The 16,962-nt window shown below is 38.4% G+C and overlaps 1 protein-coding gene across 2 annotated transcripts in view; it reads left to right on the top strand.

The window, feature by feature from the left end:
- The first annotated feature begins 424 nt into the window (after window positions 1-424).
- Window positions 425-16,962, top strand: part of exoc2 (exocyst complex component 2) — a 54,743-nt gene continuing 38,205 nt past the window's right edge. For both annotated transcript variants that reach the window (XM_084354525.1, XM_084354526.1), the window contains exons 1-4: window positions 425-491; window positions 12,333-12,490; window positions 14,477-14,653; window positions 15,896-16,022. In XM_084354525.1, the coding sequence (XP_084210651.1) occupies window positions 12,373-12,490; window positions 14,477-14,653; window positions 15,896-16,022 (422 nt within the window). In that variant the 5' untranslated portion in view covers window positions 425-491; window positions 12,333-12,372. The remainder of the gene's footprint in view (window positions 492-12,332; window positions 12,491-14,476; window positions 14,654-15,895; window positions 16,023-16,962) is intronic.

Raw genomic sequence — 16,962 nt, forward strand, 5'->3', positions numbered from 1 at the left:
TGGTAATGGCACGTCATATCTTATGAGATGATCATGTTTTGTATGTAGACCTTAATTCTTAAGCTGCAAAGTAACTATAATTGTTACACTCTGTAGTAAATAATGTACTTTTTACTCCACTACACTCATGTGTAATCATAATCAATTAGTTAAAATTTTGCAAAATAACCAAATCAACATTTTTAATCACTCATTTGTTTTATTTTATTTTATTTTATTTTGTGTTGTGTTGTTTTATTGTTTCGTAGTTTTAATTATATTATTATTATTATTATTATTATTATTATACATTTTTTTTGTGATCAATTATTTTTATTTTCAGAAGAGAAGGGTATGACACAATTCAAAACAGAATATAACAAGAAATCATTATTATACATTTTATTTTGTATTTCATTTCATTTTATTCTGAAGGCTGTGGCTGCGAACGGAAAGCCGGAAGTAGTGACAGGATACAGGAAACGATCGCTGCAGTCCAGCCGCTGTAAACTGTAAGTTACCCTTTTCTTTAAGATATTTTTTTTATCCCAAATGCTTACGGTAGAGTCAACGTAACTGTGGTGGGACAAGTGATAATATAGGCGGTTTGTAAAATTGAGACGAACACAAATGACAGCTACTCCCAACCCTTCCGGAGGAAGGAATAACGTTAGCTGGCTAGCGAAAGGAGGTTAGCAAAGGCTAACTGCAGATGTCAAATTTGTCAACAAAGCGGATATTCCTTTCTCTAAAATCACTAATGGGTTGTTCTGTATCTTACAACGGTCGACTGTAACGAAGGAACGACAGTCGATGATAGAAACAGCTGACAGACGTACTTAATGTTGTCATTTTGCACCGTTTTAACAGATTCGATTAGTTAAACGAAACTCCATTGAAATATCTGTTAATTTAAAGCTGATGTTGCCTTGTCTGTGGAGTGGAGCATATTTAAAAACCTCTGGTTAGCCGTTTACTTCTAGTTAATTCTTCTGTTTAATTATGCCCGTCATTTCCACAATGGTACTAACGTCTTGTCTAATTGTGGTCATAACTGCTTAATTTTGACAAACGTATACAAGTCAAATCCCTCTTCATCTTTCTTTTCTGTATTTACGTCATTGTTTTTTGTTTGTCTTCAAGTTACGAGTCATATAGAGGGTGGGAGTTTACATATAGAGGGATAGGTCCGTTCGGGTAAGTTTATATGGAGCTATTCATATAGTAAGCGTGAAATCAAACATTATCTGTGAAGCTCAAAGGACTACAAAATGAGCACTTGACTCAACAGCAGCTTGCGTTTCCCAAAACTATGCCCTGATCACTCTGGCTAATCCACAGACCTTTAACATTTGGTATTTTCCTAAAACTGAAATGAAGGCATTCCTTGTAACTACACCAAATCTAAATCAGAATCCTCTATCCTCTAACCAGCGTTGGATACATGTCTCACATCAAGTGAAGCAATACAATGATATGTTTGTGATAACTTTAAACAGCACAATTCAGTTAAGGAGTGTTGTATGCATGAGAAAACCTGCAGTAGTTACTCATTGCCAGGTGGCAAGATTTCTCTCCCAATTTCTATAAACACTGTGCAATTGATTCCAGTATTTAGATTAAGTAACTGGCTTTTAATGCAGAATGAGCGCCTATGAATGGCTCTATAAAAACAAAGAAAAAGTACTAAACTTTACACCATGCTTATACTTGGAAAACATCAACTGTAATGTATACAGACGGTAATGAGCAAAAAAGAAACAAATGAGCAGCCTTCCGCTGATTGGAAAACACTTAGTTTTAGGTAAACATTAGCCGAGAATGCTGTAAATTACGTCTAAAACAAAAGGTGTTAGTTTATAAAATCCTTTTATTGTAGATGACAAATTATTGCTTGGTATTTAAGGTCTAATCAAGCAAAGAGGTTTTCAACCTCACTGCCATGATTTTGTCATACAGAGATAAATTATTATCTGTACTGATCCATCAATTCGTTGGTCTGTTTGCAAACTGGGTATCAGTCCTCATTTCTGGAATCACCTTCTTATTTTTAAGTGTAACATTCTCTTAGTCATCTGATTTATGCTATGTTAAGATGGAAACGATATCCCTTATTTTCCCCTCACACAGTGTGCTAATTTCTTTCATGCACAACTTGAAGAGGCAGAATTAAATGTCAGTTTGATGCTTGAGTGAAAAAGCTTAGAATTGTAGAAAAAGACACTGTATTATCTCTATAGTTCTTGTTTTAAGTTCCCATTAATTCTGATTTCAGTATTCCTGCATCTGTAAGACTTACAGGATTTTTATGACCAACTGATGACTTTTTTGATTATTGATATTGATCAATTCGGTTGATAGTTTTGTCTTTAAATGACAGAAAATAATGAAAATACCTGTTTTATTCCTTACACCTTGAGGAGGTGTAATCAAATTGCTTACTTTATTTGACCATTTGAACATAATAAGTTTGCTGTCATGTATGACAAATTAGCAACAAATCTGGAAGCTGGAACAAATTTATGGTTGGTATTTTTTGCTTGAAATGAATGGATTTTAATTTTTCCTTCCATTGTCTCTTTAAAACCCACTGATAAGATTGTAGGATGAACTGAAGTGAGTGGTCGCATTTTGTGAAGCATGATTTTGATTGACCTTCATCAACAACTAACTTAATGCAAAAATGTGATATGTTATGAAAAATACAGTGATTCCATCATTTAGCTATGAATATTGCAAGTAGATTTGAAACATCCGGGCCGACATCAGGCTGTGATGGAACTGATCAGAGTCACATTGGGCGTTTGGTCCTTAAAGTTCTTTTTGATAGAAACCAGATTTAGGTGCAGTAAACAGTCATAATGTGAGATCAGCTTCTTTAGTTTCAGAAATGTTAGACTAAGCCTACATTACTCTCACATAGGAAAGCACAATTTCTGCTCTGGTGGCTCATACAGTTGTTTTCGAGTAGATCTTAATGTTAAGATGTTACTTACTTAAATAACTTTAAGTCTTCCTCATTGTGACATAGATCCTTCTCTCAGCTCAGCCTCATTAAGTGGAGTGTTTTCAAACAGAACAGAGTCCAAGCCTCTTTAATCCCGACTCTTGTGTACTTTTGTCAAATATTATGACACACTTCCTTTAAATAGGCTTTTTCAGGGGAAACAGTACCTTACCCTTTGTGTTTGTTCAACTGATTGATTATATGAGAGAGCGAATGAGAGCAATTGATTGACAGGTGGATTGCAGACAGGACAGGCGCCATGTCGCAGGACTAAGTTGTCGTTGAGCTCCTCCATCATTTGTGTCGACATCCATGCTAGCAGGTCGTCAGGCTTTCAGTGAGAGCCTGCTGAGCTCTGTGCTGCTCCTTCTCTTCCCCAGAGTCAGCACTGCCTGGCTGGGGGATGGCGGGGGCCAGGCTACACTGATCCATTTCCTGCCCCCCTCTCAGGGCTCTAATTGAAAAATTTGGGTGGCCCTGCTTGTTTGTTTTGGTGGAATGTGGTGGGTTGTGTTTTTAGAGGCTTGTCCTCAGTGCCGCTGCTCCATAGACTTTCGGGGTGAGTCGAGTGACGGGGGTCAGGCCGAGCCTTGTTTGTGAAGCGGCACTTCTCTCTCACCCCTGTCTGCTCTCTGCAGTCTGCCCCACCTGGTAGCCTCCCCCCTGCTGACAGGCTTGCTGGACCACTGGTTTTCACAGTATGGTTTCTCTGACCCAGTCAGACCTGGACAGACAGAGGAGCTCTGAGCTGGGAAAACAGGTCGCAGCACAGCTCGAAGAGGCAAGCTCAGTACTAATGGAGTCAGTGTATGTAGTGTGGATCCTTCAAGACTTCTTAAAACTACTAGTTGATTATAAAGTGACACTATTTGAAAATTAATGTGAAGTCAATTAATTGTTTAAGTACATTTTTCCTTAATTTTCCTGCTGTTAACTTCTGTCTGATGATCGGATCTATATCTGATAATAAACTGAATATTTTAGACTGTTAGGGCTGCAATTATGATTATTTTCATTATTGATTACCCTGCCGATCATTTTCAAGATTAATTGATTTATTGTTTAATCTATGAAATGACAAAAAAAATTGTAAATTGGTCATCACAATTTCCCATAGTGCAAAGTTACGTCTTTAGATTACTTATTTTGTCCAACCAGCAAGTCCAAAACCCAAAGATTCTTCGTATAGTATCATAAATGACTAAAAGCAAGCACCTAACATATTTTAATGTAAGGTGCAAAATATTACTGTATGGAAGCCCTGATAGCCATTTGAGGAAAAAAAAAACATTTACAACACACATAGTTTTGCCAGATTAATCTTCCTAAATTCCCCTTAAAAATGTTTTAACTTTTAACTAACTATCAGGGCTGTCCTATTGCTATCTATCTTTTTATTGGGATCCCTGTTAGCACCTGTATAAGCATTGGCTATTCTTCCTGGGGTCCACCCCACATATAGTAATACACATTTATACACAATACAGCCACATACAAACAACACAACAAACAAAAGGCTCATTTCGTCAAATTTATAGTTCATACAGAAGAGGAACAACATTGACATCCTTTCAGTAAACACAAAATAATGAATCAACCACAATTCCTCAAAAGATTTGTTTCTGCATGAAGACAAATAAATGTAATAAATGGTAATAAATGTAACTCTCTCTGTGATTGACCATCTTAAAATTATATAGTCAGCAATCATATGCCTTCACATATTTGATTTCAGGAAAATAATGGTCTTATATTACATTTCTCTGTCAAGAGCAATTTCTAATTTCACCAAGATTAATACACTAGAAGCCCAAGTTTCTTGGATTTAGGATTTGGACTGTTGGACTTTAAAATGTCACCTTTCTGTTATTATTAAATTGTACTATTTTATGGGCATTTTATAACACCTACTGTGCTGCTACTTCTGGTATGTGTTGTTTGTACTTTTTGTATTGTTTGCACACTGATTGTTTCCCTTTGCTGCTGTGCCAAATTGTATTTATCCTATGGGGGATCAGTAAAGGTACGTCTTTTCTAAAATAAGATAAAATAAGTTAAGATATCTTATCGAAATTTGTTTTGGGTCCTCAGTGATAGTAAAAAGAAGATTTTGGGGTTCTGGACTGTTGGCCAGACAATACAACTTCAGCATGGGCATTTTTAAGTGTTATTGAATTAGCAATTTATGATAAATTGGGAATATAATTGGCAGATTACTTGCATACTTTGAACAATTAAATCAGTAGATTAATTTATAGTTGAATGGTTGATTGCACGTCACAGTGTTCCTAGTATGTGACTGTGAGGATGGTTCTCACGCTGGTGATGTGTTTTCTGTGTAAAGCAGCCGGGGCAGCAGTGTTATAGCCTGGCTCATGAAGGTTCAAATCTCTCCGTTTCTCCATGTCATTGGGCAAAGCCGCCTGTCTCCAGTCTCTTAATCCTCTGAAAACATCTTCCTGCATTTGCAGGCCGATACTTCATATTTCTGTTTATTGTTGCAGGATTTTTATATGGGAAATTGGGGACTTGACTTCGTTAGGCCTTATTCTAAAAAGCACTGGAGACTGACAAACAAACAAACAGACAGGCCTAAAGATAACAAAGCCTGTGGGCAGACATCATGATGGTCGGATAGTGAGCCAGAGGCACACATCTGATCACTCTGTCCTCCTTCTCTGTCACGAAAGACTCTGTGAACGCAGGAGAAGCTGACTCATTGTGGGAGAACTGACTGGACAGTGGTCGCAGCATCTGTTTTCAAACAGAACCGGCACGGTTCATGTTATTTATGATCCATTTGTTTGAAATATGATACAGTTGACACATATTATGATTCATGTCTTCATTGCCCTCTCCACATTAGAGGCGTGTGGTGGTCTGGGTGTGAGCGAACACTGTGGAGGATTGTTCAGAGCTTCACCCAGCTCTTGTGATCAGACCACTCATCTCAGGCTGAGGCTGGCTGATGTTTGGCTCGCTCTGTCCATTCAGAGGAGCCGGGGGGGATCTTTGATGGAATCTGGTGTTTGTGTAATGTTGGGGAGCACCGAGTGAAATGGTGTTAGTGTGAGCCGCCGGCATAGCGAGTTAGCTGCTCTGATGGAAGACGGAGTGGGTGAGGGTGATGAACTGTCTAAATGGGTCTCTTTGTGCCCCCTAAACCCATTACACTCACACATATTCACACACATACAGACACACACACACACATACTTGCCAATCACTGCCATATGCGAGTCACCTTTGAGCTCAGAGCGGCATATGATCTAAGGTATGAACGCCTTATTCATGAGATAGTCATGTGATGCTGTGTGTGTTGATCTGGTGCGACAAGATTCTCATGTCTGTGGTGCTGCAGGAAGTTTGGCATGATTTTGAAGTTGTCAAAATTAAAAAGCTAACCAAAGATCAGAGTTGGAGGAACTTGGGTGTGATCAAAGTGGGGTTTACACCCGTGGCAATTGTTTTTGTTACATGATTTTAAAGACAATTAAGATTTTCGTTTTCCAGATCAGATTTTTCTTTTGGGTATATGTCCTTTCCTTTATTTGTTAGTGGAGAAAGAGGAGGTGTGAAATGCAGCAAAGCTCCCTGATTTGAACTAGGACATTGCAGTTTCGTGGCTTGAGTCTTTGATGAAGTGAGGTGATAATTACTTCCGCCAAGGAGGTTATGTTCACCCAGGTCCGTTGGTTGGTTTGTCAGCAGAATTACACAAAAACTAGTGAACAGATTTCCACAAAACTTGGATGGAGAATCAGTCTCAGCCCAGAATAAGCCCCATTAACTTTTGTACAGATCCAGATTAAGGGTTAGATCCGTGAGGGGCGATAGATATGTGACGTAGGGCATTTTTCAACATTTTGTTTATTTATAAGGAATAATGCATGGATCTTGATGATAAAAAGGTGGCTTTAGGTGGCTGGTATCTGTGAGTGAGTACAATTTGATGTTGATCCACATAAAACAGATCAATTGGATTTATTTATTTGATTTTGGATTAGGCCTGATTGATTAAAGAGGACTGTTGGGCCTTGATGGAGGTATGCGCTCTACTGGGTGCCATTCTAGTTTTAGCAACTGACAAATATTATCATTAATGATTATCTGAAGAATATTTTTTCTTTATAACTTATTTTGTAAAAGATGTCAATTGAAATTTGTCAGAGCCCAATGTGATGCTTTCTCATGTCAGATATTTTGTCTGGCAAGCAAAAATACTTAATTTTCAACGATATAGAACTGAGAAAAGTAGAAAATCTTGACATTGGAAAATTTGGAATCAGCAAATTCTTTGCATTTTTGCCTTTTAAATGACTAATAAATGATGATTAATTTCCTGTGTGTTTTGGGATTCTAGATAATTTAATGTTATTAATTAATTTTTAGTGGAATCATATTTTCGTGATAACGTTATTGTTTTTGTGAAATTCTGTTGTCCAAATTAATGATTACAAACAGATTTGTAAAACCCTTTACAAATGATCTAATGTGGATTTTGTCTGAAACACAATTAATGGCAGTCAATGTGTTTTATATTATTTGATTTGATTTTTCCTATTGGCATTGATTTCAATTCTTTTTTTTTTAATATGGTCATATTGATTCCTTAGTATTTCTCAGTAGTTCTAATCAGTAAATCTTTATTTGCTATTTTTGTGTGTTTGACACAAACACCTGTGATTGGTGATTGTACCAGTGAATCGAGAACCCTTGATTTGATGCATCAGAGCATGTACTCATATCACAAGCTTAATTAATTTTTCAAGGTAAAATCATAATTGTGGATTTGAAATGATTTTGTAGCTTTTACCGATGTGTGCTGTTTCCGTATGTCTAAAAACCCCAGTAGGGGGGAAATCAACCACATATCCTAATCTGTCTCCATGACACTATCCAGTCATCAGCAAGCACAGTGGTACTGAACTCAGTTTTCCTTTTTTTATGAAAAAGAAATCCATTGCCATCTAGCCCAGAGCACTGGACATTTTTGGGTTGCTCTGCGGTATTTGGAAATTAAATGGTTTCATGTAACAAAAAGATTTGTTTAGAGTTTTAATGAAAAGTTTTTCCTTTGTGCCCTCGTACTCCAGCTAAAAGCCAAGGAGGGGTTGTCACTTATTAGCAGCGCTGCAAGAAGATCCCCAAGCCTCAGACTTCCACAGCTACCACACAGATTAGAGCCAACCCTGCTGTTTGTTAGTCAGCCTCCAAGGAAAACAAACCTGCCTTTTTAGCCCCATTACCAGAGAGAGAGGTTGGGGTTGGGGCTGGGGGCTAACAGCATCATGGCTGGAAGACAATCGAGCGAGAAAGAAAAGGCTAAATCTGGTTGTGTGTTGTCATTGATTAAATTTAGCCTTCACAGTTCGACATGGCTCAACACATGTTGGAAGAAAGTGATCTTATGGGGATCCTCTGATGCCCCCTAGAGGTTAATACCTTTAACCCTCTTGTGGAAAATGCAGCCTACCTTGTAATTTTCCAGTTGGAGATTCAGAAATGTCTTCTTTTGTTTTCCTCTTCATGCAACTTCAAGGAAAAATTCATTCATTCAGTCTGCATAAAGTTATAGTTTCTCTTTCCTAGTTTACAGGGTATTTTTTATAGTGTGTGAGATGAAACTTGTGCAAGAGTCCCCTTAGTTTGTGCGTGACTTGGTGAATGTGTGTGTGTGTGCGCCGGTGTTATAGAGAGGGGTCTGGGCAGTGTTCCCGTGTCCATGCACAGCCCCCAGAGTAAAGTAAACACAGCGGCTCTTTTCTCATCCCAGCCGTCAGCAGGCTCTCCCCAGGCCCGCGCCAGAGACCACACACCCAGACCACACACGCACACACACACATATACACATACACACACACACACTGCCCAGACCTCTCCGCAGATCCTTCCACATACTCGAATACACACAGACCACACAACACCAGCTCGGGCCCCTCGCACGCAACCTAGCTGAGCTGTCATTCTGCCCAGCGTGTATATGTGTGTGTGTGTGTGTGTGTGTGTGTGTGTGTGTGTGTGTGTGTGTGTGTGTGTGTGTGTGTGTGTGTGTGTGTGTGTGTGTGTGTGTGTGTGTGTGTGTGTGTGTGTGTGTGTGTGTGGTGGTGGTGGCGGGGGGGGGCAGGCTATCTGTGTGTTTATGCACGTGTATTTCCAAGATGGGGGGGTAGGATAGGAACACTCCTAGAAGAAGCAGAATCAGAATTGTAGAAAATAAAGATCCCTCTGCCCCTCGCCGCTCTCACTCTAAACATATGGGATTGATGAAGGATATGCCAAGCTCTTGTTTTAGGCCTGTTAACCTCTTATCTTCTTCATGTCACATACATAGGCCCTCCATTTCCTCTGACAAGCGCAGGGCTGCAGCAACAACATGAGGTAAATCCTGTTGGAGTTTTCTTGTTAACTCCGGGATGTCAGGGCGACTGAGGGGGCCCTGTGGCAGAGAAGTTTCCCAGAAAGGTTCCTCCTCTCTGAGGTTTCTAGGTCAATACATGTGCTCCTGTCCCAGTGTAGCTTTTTATGCTTCTGGGTTGTTGTTGTGCCATGTGCCACTTTTCCTTCAGTAAATTTCCACAGTTTCAAAATTGTTCAACAAAATTGTACTGAAAATCTGAGTTCTGAAGTTTTGTGATCTTTACTTGGTGCCATGAGGCAAATATTGAGCAACTGATCAATTGTGAGCTGATTGACCTCAGTGCTCAGGAGGTTACATGGTAACTACTGAAACTTTTCATCTCTTAAGAGAATGACAATAAGTCTGGTAACTGATTAATCCAGAGATGTTTCAAAACATTTTTAGCTCTGGACACTAGTTTATTTTGTTATTTTTGTGGCCCCAGTTATTTAAAGTTAAGTTTTGTCTTTGCTTTTGGATGCAACATGTATTTTAATGAACAAAATTTTACTCAATAATGACCACTGAGAGTCCTACAATCAGTGGCAACTTTATTAGGTACACCTGTACAATCTATTGCAATGTGATATTCTACGATAACAAAGTTTATAATATTACATTTTCTGTGATGTTAGAAAAAATGTGTAACTTCATATGTTTGTGGTGGTGCTGTTGTACTAGACTACATTATATCAAAAGATATTCCTTATTCTTTGTTTTTCCCATGATCCATCACTAACTATGACCTCAATGTCAAAAACAAATTTTTCAGTTAAAACCTCTATGACCATGTCAACCAAAGCTGATTATTATAGGCATCATAAAAGTAGACTTCATAGGACAACAGTTGCATTAGGTTGTACAGGTGTACCTAATTAAGTGCCCACTAAGTGTAAAGCATAATATGTCGACAATGTTGTTTATTTGAACTCACCATGGTAATTGAGATACTTGTGTTTTGCGCACAACGCTGCAGCCTAGTTCACTGAGGTTACATCAAAGTGCTGTCCTGTGAAATACGGTTTGCAACTGATGATTTTTTTCATTATCGAATAGAGAATAATTTGATTAATGAATTAATCATTTGGTCCATAAAATCTCAGAAAATATAGAAAGATGTCCTACAGTCCAAGATGACGTATTTAAATGTCTTGATTCTCCTACTGAACAGTTCATAACCCCAAAATATTCAAACTATAAAAAAAAACACGGATGTGAAAGCTAAAACTAGACCAAGTTAAACGTTTGTGCATCAGAAATTGCTTAAACTATTAAGCGAAAATGCCTAAATTAATTTTCTGTCAAATAGATTAATCAATATATAATCTATAATAAAGGTGAAGGTCCATTAAACTCAAGGTTCATGCAACATATGCAATTCAAGTAAACCATGTTTTTAAACATGTTTTTACATTTTTGTTTTAATTTTAAGTGAGACTTTGTAAAAAAAAAAAGAAAAACAGTTCAAGTTAACTGAATATTTACTGCTAAAATATCTTTTCAGTAATTTTCGTATAACCCTGTTTGCATATCAGGTGACCCCATGAGGGTGTTGACCCCAAGGTTGGGAAAGGACATACTAATTGTTTTAGTTACTTTTCAAAGAAAACTGCCAAACGCTACATGTCCCAGCTCGTCATACGTGATGATTATCTTCTTTTCTCTGTTTTTATGACAATCTAAACTTAAATATGTTTGGGTTTTACACTGCAAACTACCAATTTGAAGATGTACTGTGAAATTTCCAAACAATTATTTTTTTAAATTTTCATAAGATGGTTTTTAACTCTTGATGCTTACACTGGCTGCTGCAGGGGTTAAAACTGAGGTTCTTTTTCCAGGAAGGTCTCTCTAACAAGTAGACTAATCAATGTTGTGCTCTGTCAGTTTTGATTTCCTTTGATATCAGCGCCCCCGTTGGCTCTTGGAAGTCATCTTGCACCTCAGTTGTACGCCTACACGTAATTAGTGACCATATAACTGTGCGAAGGGTGAACTTGTTGCAGGTCTGGTCCGTGTGAACTCCTGCATTGTTTGTGGAGAACGTGTTTTGGCTGCGGAGCAAAAGGGCGGAAGCCTCTCTCAAACTGCTTCAGAGAGTCTCGATTGGTCAGCCTTTTTGAGACCTGGCAGTAATTTATTAGCAAACATCTGTGCTGCTGAAATCCATCCTTTCATTTTTTCATTTGGAACGATTCCCTCTCTTCCTTCTCTCAGCCCCAACATGAACTGATTTGCATGGGTGCTCCTTCGTTGGTACCATAATCTGTACAGTATTGTGTGGGCTTATGTGGAATGATTGGGGAGTCCAGGTTTATTTATCCTTCGCTGTGAGGTTTACATTCTTCCCTTCCTCCCTGCTCTCTGTCTGCTCCTTCATTCTTGGCTCCCTTCTCTATTTTTCCTATTATCTGAGAGATAACTGCTGCAATGCATACATTGTTTGGAGACCTACAGGGTGGGAAATTAACGCTAGCTGCCAGCCAAGTGCTGCTCATATTTTGCTGTCCCCATTTAATTAAAGAAATTGGAATATTAGGCTGTCTGGAAATTCAGTAAACGTGTATGGTGACTTTTAAAAAATAATTTACCATATTTATTATTCAGAGAGGTTTGTGGGTTCACCAGCTATGGTTCCATGTTGACATAAAGATTTTTTCTTCATCCCCTTTTTAAGACCTGGTGGTACTGTTTTCAGTACAGCAGCATATCAGTGTAATGTGTAACTGTTTAAAAATGCTTCATTCATTTATCTGATTACAAAAACCCTTCATTAATTCTTTGTAAATAGACACATCTAATGATACTCTAATCATTTTAGGAAAAAATGCTTCATCATTAGATGTTGTTAACCTTACTGTCAGTGCATGGAGTTTGATGAGGTTTATGTTAGTCATCATGTCCTCTAACGTATACCTCTGTCTGCCCATCTTTTTCCACATCCAGGTACAGATTGACCCAGCATTCCTGTCTGCCCTAGGCCACCATGTCTCGTGCCCGTCAGCCCCCGCTGGTCACGGGCATTTCGCCCAAGGAAGGTGCGGCTTGGACCAAAGTCACCATTCGTGGAGAAAACCTGGGCACGGGCCCAGCCGACCTCATCGGTAATATATTTATAACCACATAACTAACCGCACACGCAGCTCTGTCTCAGTAAAATGTTGTCATTTCTATGTTTGTTTAATTTTTCAAAGAAATTTCTCTGTAGCAATATTAATTTTAATGGAGAATGAAGACCTCCGTATTAATCCTTCACATGTCCCCCTCTTGATCTTTTTTCTTAAGAAAATACACGTAGGCATAAATTAATACATCAAGATAAATATACAGTATATAAATATTTTTTACATCAGCAAACAGAAATATACCGGCATAAGATGTCATCACATTATGTATTTATCATTTATTTGTTTTATCCTTAATAATAATTCAATATGATTTTTTTCTAATTTTACATCTCTGTGTTAGTCACCTTTGTTAAAAGAAGGAGACTGATGTTGAGTAAATGTAAATCTATTTTGTTATTTAATTTCTGCTCTTGTATGTAGAGTATTTTGTATTAACTGATTTTATTAACTCATCCATCAACAAACCACAGCGACCCCTTTTTTAAACAGGCTGGTGTAAAGTTTGTTTTTGTTTATATGATTCGTAAGTGGACAGGACGCCTGATTCTTTGCCCCGCTGGAGAAAGAATTGCATCACTTTTTAACTATTGAGGTTTTATTTTCATGACAATTAAATAAGTTGAGTAAAAAAAAACTTGAAAAAACTGAACTCAAGCAAGTTAAATACTAAATAAGGTCAAGCATTTTGTAGAGAAAATATGTTTCACATTTCAGCAATGATTAACTTTATCTTTTACTCTAATTAACTTGACTGCATACAGAAATATTTAAAATGTTCGAGTAAGTGTTGTGTTAAAATAAGTGTTTTCTAAATTAAGGCAATTTGGTCCTTAAAAGTTACTTCATTTTAAAATAAAACAAACAAACATTTAATGTCCATTGTGGATTTATTGTACATGTAAATTTTATGTTTGAAGTGCTCTTTAAAGGTTACACTAAATAAAAGCCCTCCAGGACTTATTAGAGGAAAAAACCAAACCAAATAAAATATTGAGATATTTTACTGCTTTGCTGCTAAATTCTGCTAACTTTCTCCACAAAACACTGAAGACACAAATGTTTCTGTAAATATTTGGATTACTGTATGTCTACTTTGAGAAACTCCAAAGCTTATCAACATGCATTAGTGTGAAAATACAGTGGTTCTTGCTGTGTCTTTTTTTTAAGAATTACAAGAGCCACACAGATGGACTTCCGCCATCTTGTTCTCATTATGTGTTTGAACGTCACACTTTTTCTATACTGATATTTTCCCTCATGTTGGCCAATTCCTCCTCTGTCCAATTTCTTGGACTCTCTTACTGCTCCATGGCATGCCGTGCTCTGGCCCATGATGCAGGTCTATTCCTGACTTTGAATGTCCCTGGGGCCTGGAATTAGACAATTAGATATGCACAAATGTGTTTGAGTGCTTATGTATTCAAACAAAGTGGCCAGTAGAGAACAGAGGCAGGAAATGGGGCTCTAATGGGCATATTATTCACGGTTTTATAGGCTATTTGTTGATCAGCTTTCACAAGCTTTTATGATGTTTGATTATAGACACATGAAGCTTGCTGAATCCCCTCAGCTGGAAATGTCAAAGTAATCTTTGTGTCTGTCTTCTAGTGTCCAAATAGTTTTCAAGAGGGTTTAAAAGGAAGACGACAGATGTAGAGGCAGAGTGTACATTGTGCCAGTAATGGGCCACTTAGCACTCAAGTGACACACGTTAGCTTAAAGGAGCTGAGTGAGAGGAAGGAAGGTCACGGCCACCCACACCCGGCCTGACCCCAACTTGAACTCTGACCCCAGGTGACAGTTCGACTAAACTTGCTAATAGACGCCAATTCAGTCTGAGTGAGCTCCTCTTGTTATAGATTGTCTGTGTGTGTGTCGGTGCTACAGTCTGTTTATTTGTGCTGTCACTGTGTGTCTATATCTCTCACCCTTTTCACCTTTTCCTTCTTTCTTCGGTCTCAGGTCTGTCGATCTGCGGCCATAACTGCCTGCTGACAGCCGAGTGGATGTCAGCCAGCAAGATAGTGTGCCGCGTGGGTCCTGCCAAAGATGACAAGGGCGAGATCATTGTCACCACCAAGTCTGGAGGTCTCGGCACTTCCACAGTCTCATTCAAACTGCTCCGGCCAGAGAGGATTGGTAAGACTCAGGAGAGTGAAAATATATTTTATTTGATATCATGGATAACAAGAGCATTTTATAAAATGCATCAAATGTCAGAATATTGTGAAAGCTTCACATCACAAGTTCCTAGAGCTAAAGCTGATGTCTTCATGTTCTTTTTTCCAACCAACAACTGAATCCAAAGATAATCTAAAAAGATAGAATATTAAAAGATATTAAATTTACAGCAATATAAAAAAGAAACACACTGCAATTTATGCAGGGTTGTGGACAAAAAAGACAAATGAGGATGTCATCTTGGGCTCTGGGAAACTCTGATCAACATTTTTCACCATTTTCTGACATTTTATACACCAAACATCTAATTGATTAAAAGAGAAAATTATTGATGGACAAAAAGTTGTGCAGTTGGATGTGTTTTCTGAAATTACAGAAAACACATGCACTTTACCAGGACTTGCAAACGTGAAATAGGTGCTGCATGTACAGTTTCTACTAGTTTAATTGCAATATGGAGAAACAGTTAAAATATTAAATAAAGATAAAATAAAGTCTAACTTATGGTGCTGCTTGAACATGCAGGTTTGTTTGCACACTATGACCTAGTCCACACATACATGGGTATTTTGGAAAACAGGGTTCAAAAGCAGGAACGATCTCCTTCCAGAAGAGCGTTTTAGCACTGATCTATAATACAATAATCTCCATTCATACAAATGCATCTTGAAACTCATAACCATTCATATACACTATGAACAATTTTAAATTTAACTTTTTTAACTTACCTATTTTTGTTTCTGTTATATATTTTTAGCAGGTCATTTTTCCTGAAAACAGGGCAAAATGATTTGGCAGTAAAACGTGACTGCTCTTCACATAATCTTTCCGGGTAATGCTGTTTTTATTAAAACATTGCCAAGAGCCATCTTTGTCTCCGTTAAGACACTGAGAAGACCCAATTAGGAAGCGGACATGGATGTCTCCATCATCGTTTCCAAAAACCTCAGTTTCTGCCCATCTAAATGTAAAACAGAATAAGGCATTTCTGAATATCTTTACACTGGAAAGAGTTTTCCTAAAATGGCCTTTAAGTGTGTACGCAAACCCGAAATGCCTGGAAAAGGTTCCGTTTTAAGAAATACCCGTATATGTGTGGATAGTGCCTGTTTGAGAGGGTACACGTCTGTGTGTGTGAGTGCACATCTGGGATGTGTTGTCGAGCTCAGTGACGTGTGTCTTGCCTCTCCTGTCCTGTAGGTATCCTGGACCAGTCGGCTGTGTGGGTGGATGAGATGAACTACTACGACATGAGGACCGACCGCAACAAAGGCATCTCCCCCCTCTCCCTGCGACCCAGCAATCCACTGGGCATCGAGTTAGACAAGTATGGGCCCAGAACATACGAACACACATGCAGAAAAAAATCGCTCAGCACAATCACACCACCATAAACACACGCGCTCTAGTTATTGAGTCATGTTTTACATCCCTAAACAGAAACAAACTCTCCCCATATGCAGGCATTTGAAATATTATGCCAACACAGCGATGGCTGAACTGCCTGTAACCGCTGCTCACAGGGAGTGGAAACAGAATAATTGTGTATAAAGCAGAGAGGACGACGATAGGAAGGGATTTGGAAAGAACTAAAGCAGCGACCCACACACACGTTTGTATACGGCCTGAGAGCAGGCAGCGTGGTGCTGCCTCCCACGCGCCTGGCAGGGAATGCAGAACTTGTAATATATAGTTTGTGTTGTCAGGTTCTGGCATTTCTAGCTTAGTGTTTGTTTGGTTTAGAGGGGCCGGGGGCAAGTGACCGCTCGTGGCCAGAGACGAGACCCCCATAAACAAACTGTACCATTCACCCGTCTCTCAGGGTTGCATTAAACATCCAGCATAAGTCTACCTATTCTATTCTATTTGAAACTAATATGTGAACACACTTTCATCTGTGCATCTTAATAGTTTGTGTTGATGTGACACAGGGAGAGTTTTAGAATAAAATACTCCTTTAAGCATTTAATCATAGGAGCGGTTTGTTAAGGATCATCACTGCGCGTATCTGTGTGATGATCTCATTGGATAGTTATTCAGCTGTAGCTATTTGCACCAGCTGTTTGTAACATCATATTGGCCTATATATGATGTAGTTGTTCGATAAGTGGAGATTAAAAAGTGACTAGATCAAAACAGGTTGTACCACACAAACTAGTTTGTATGTAGAGCTCAATTGTAACTAAATAATTCCTACAAGGTAACAATTAAGCAGCTGACAAAATAAAACACAAAAACAGAATTTGTTGCGTTTACAATGAGCTATC

This window comes from Pagrus pagrus, assembly GCF_965226575.1.
Source record: "Pagrus pagrus genome assembly, chromosome: 6".
NCBI classification, from domain to species: Eukaryota; Metazoa; Chordata; class Actinopteri; order Spariformes; family Sparidae; genus Pagrus; species Pagrus pagrus.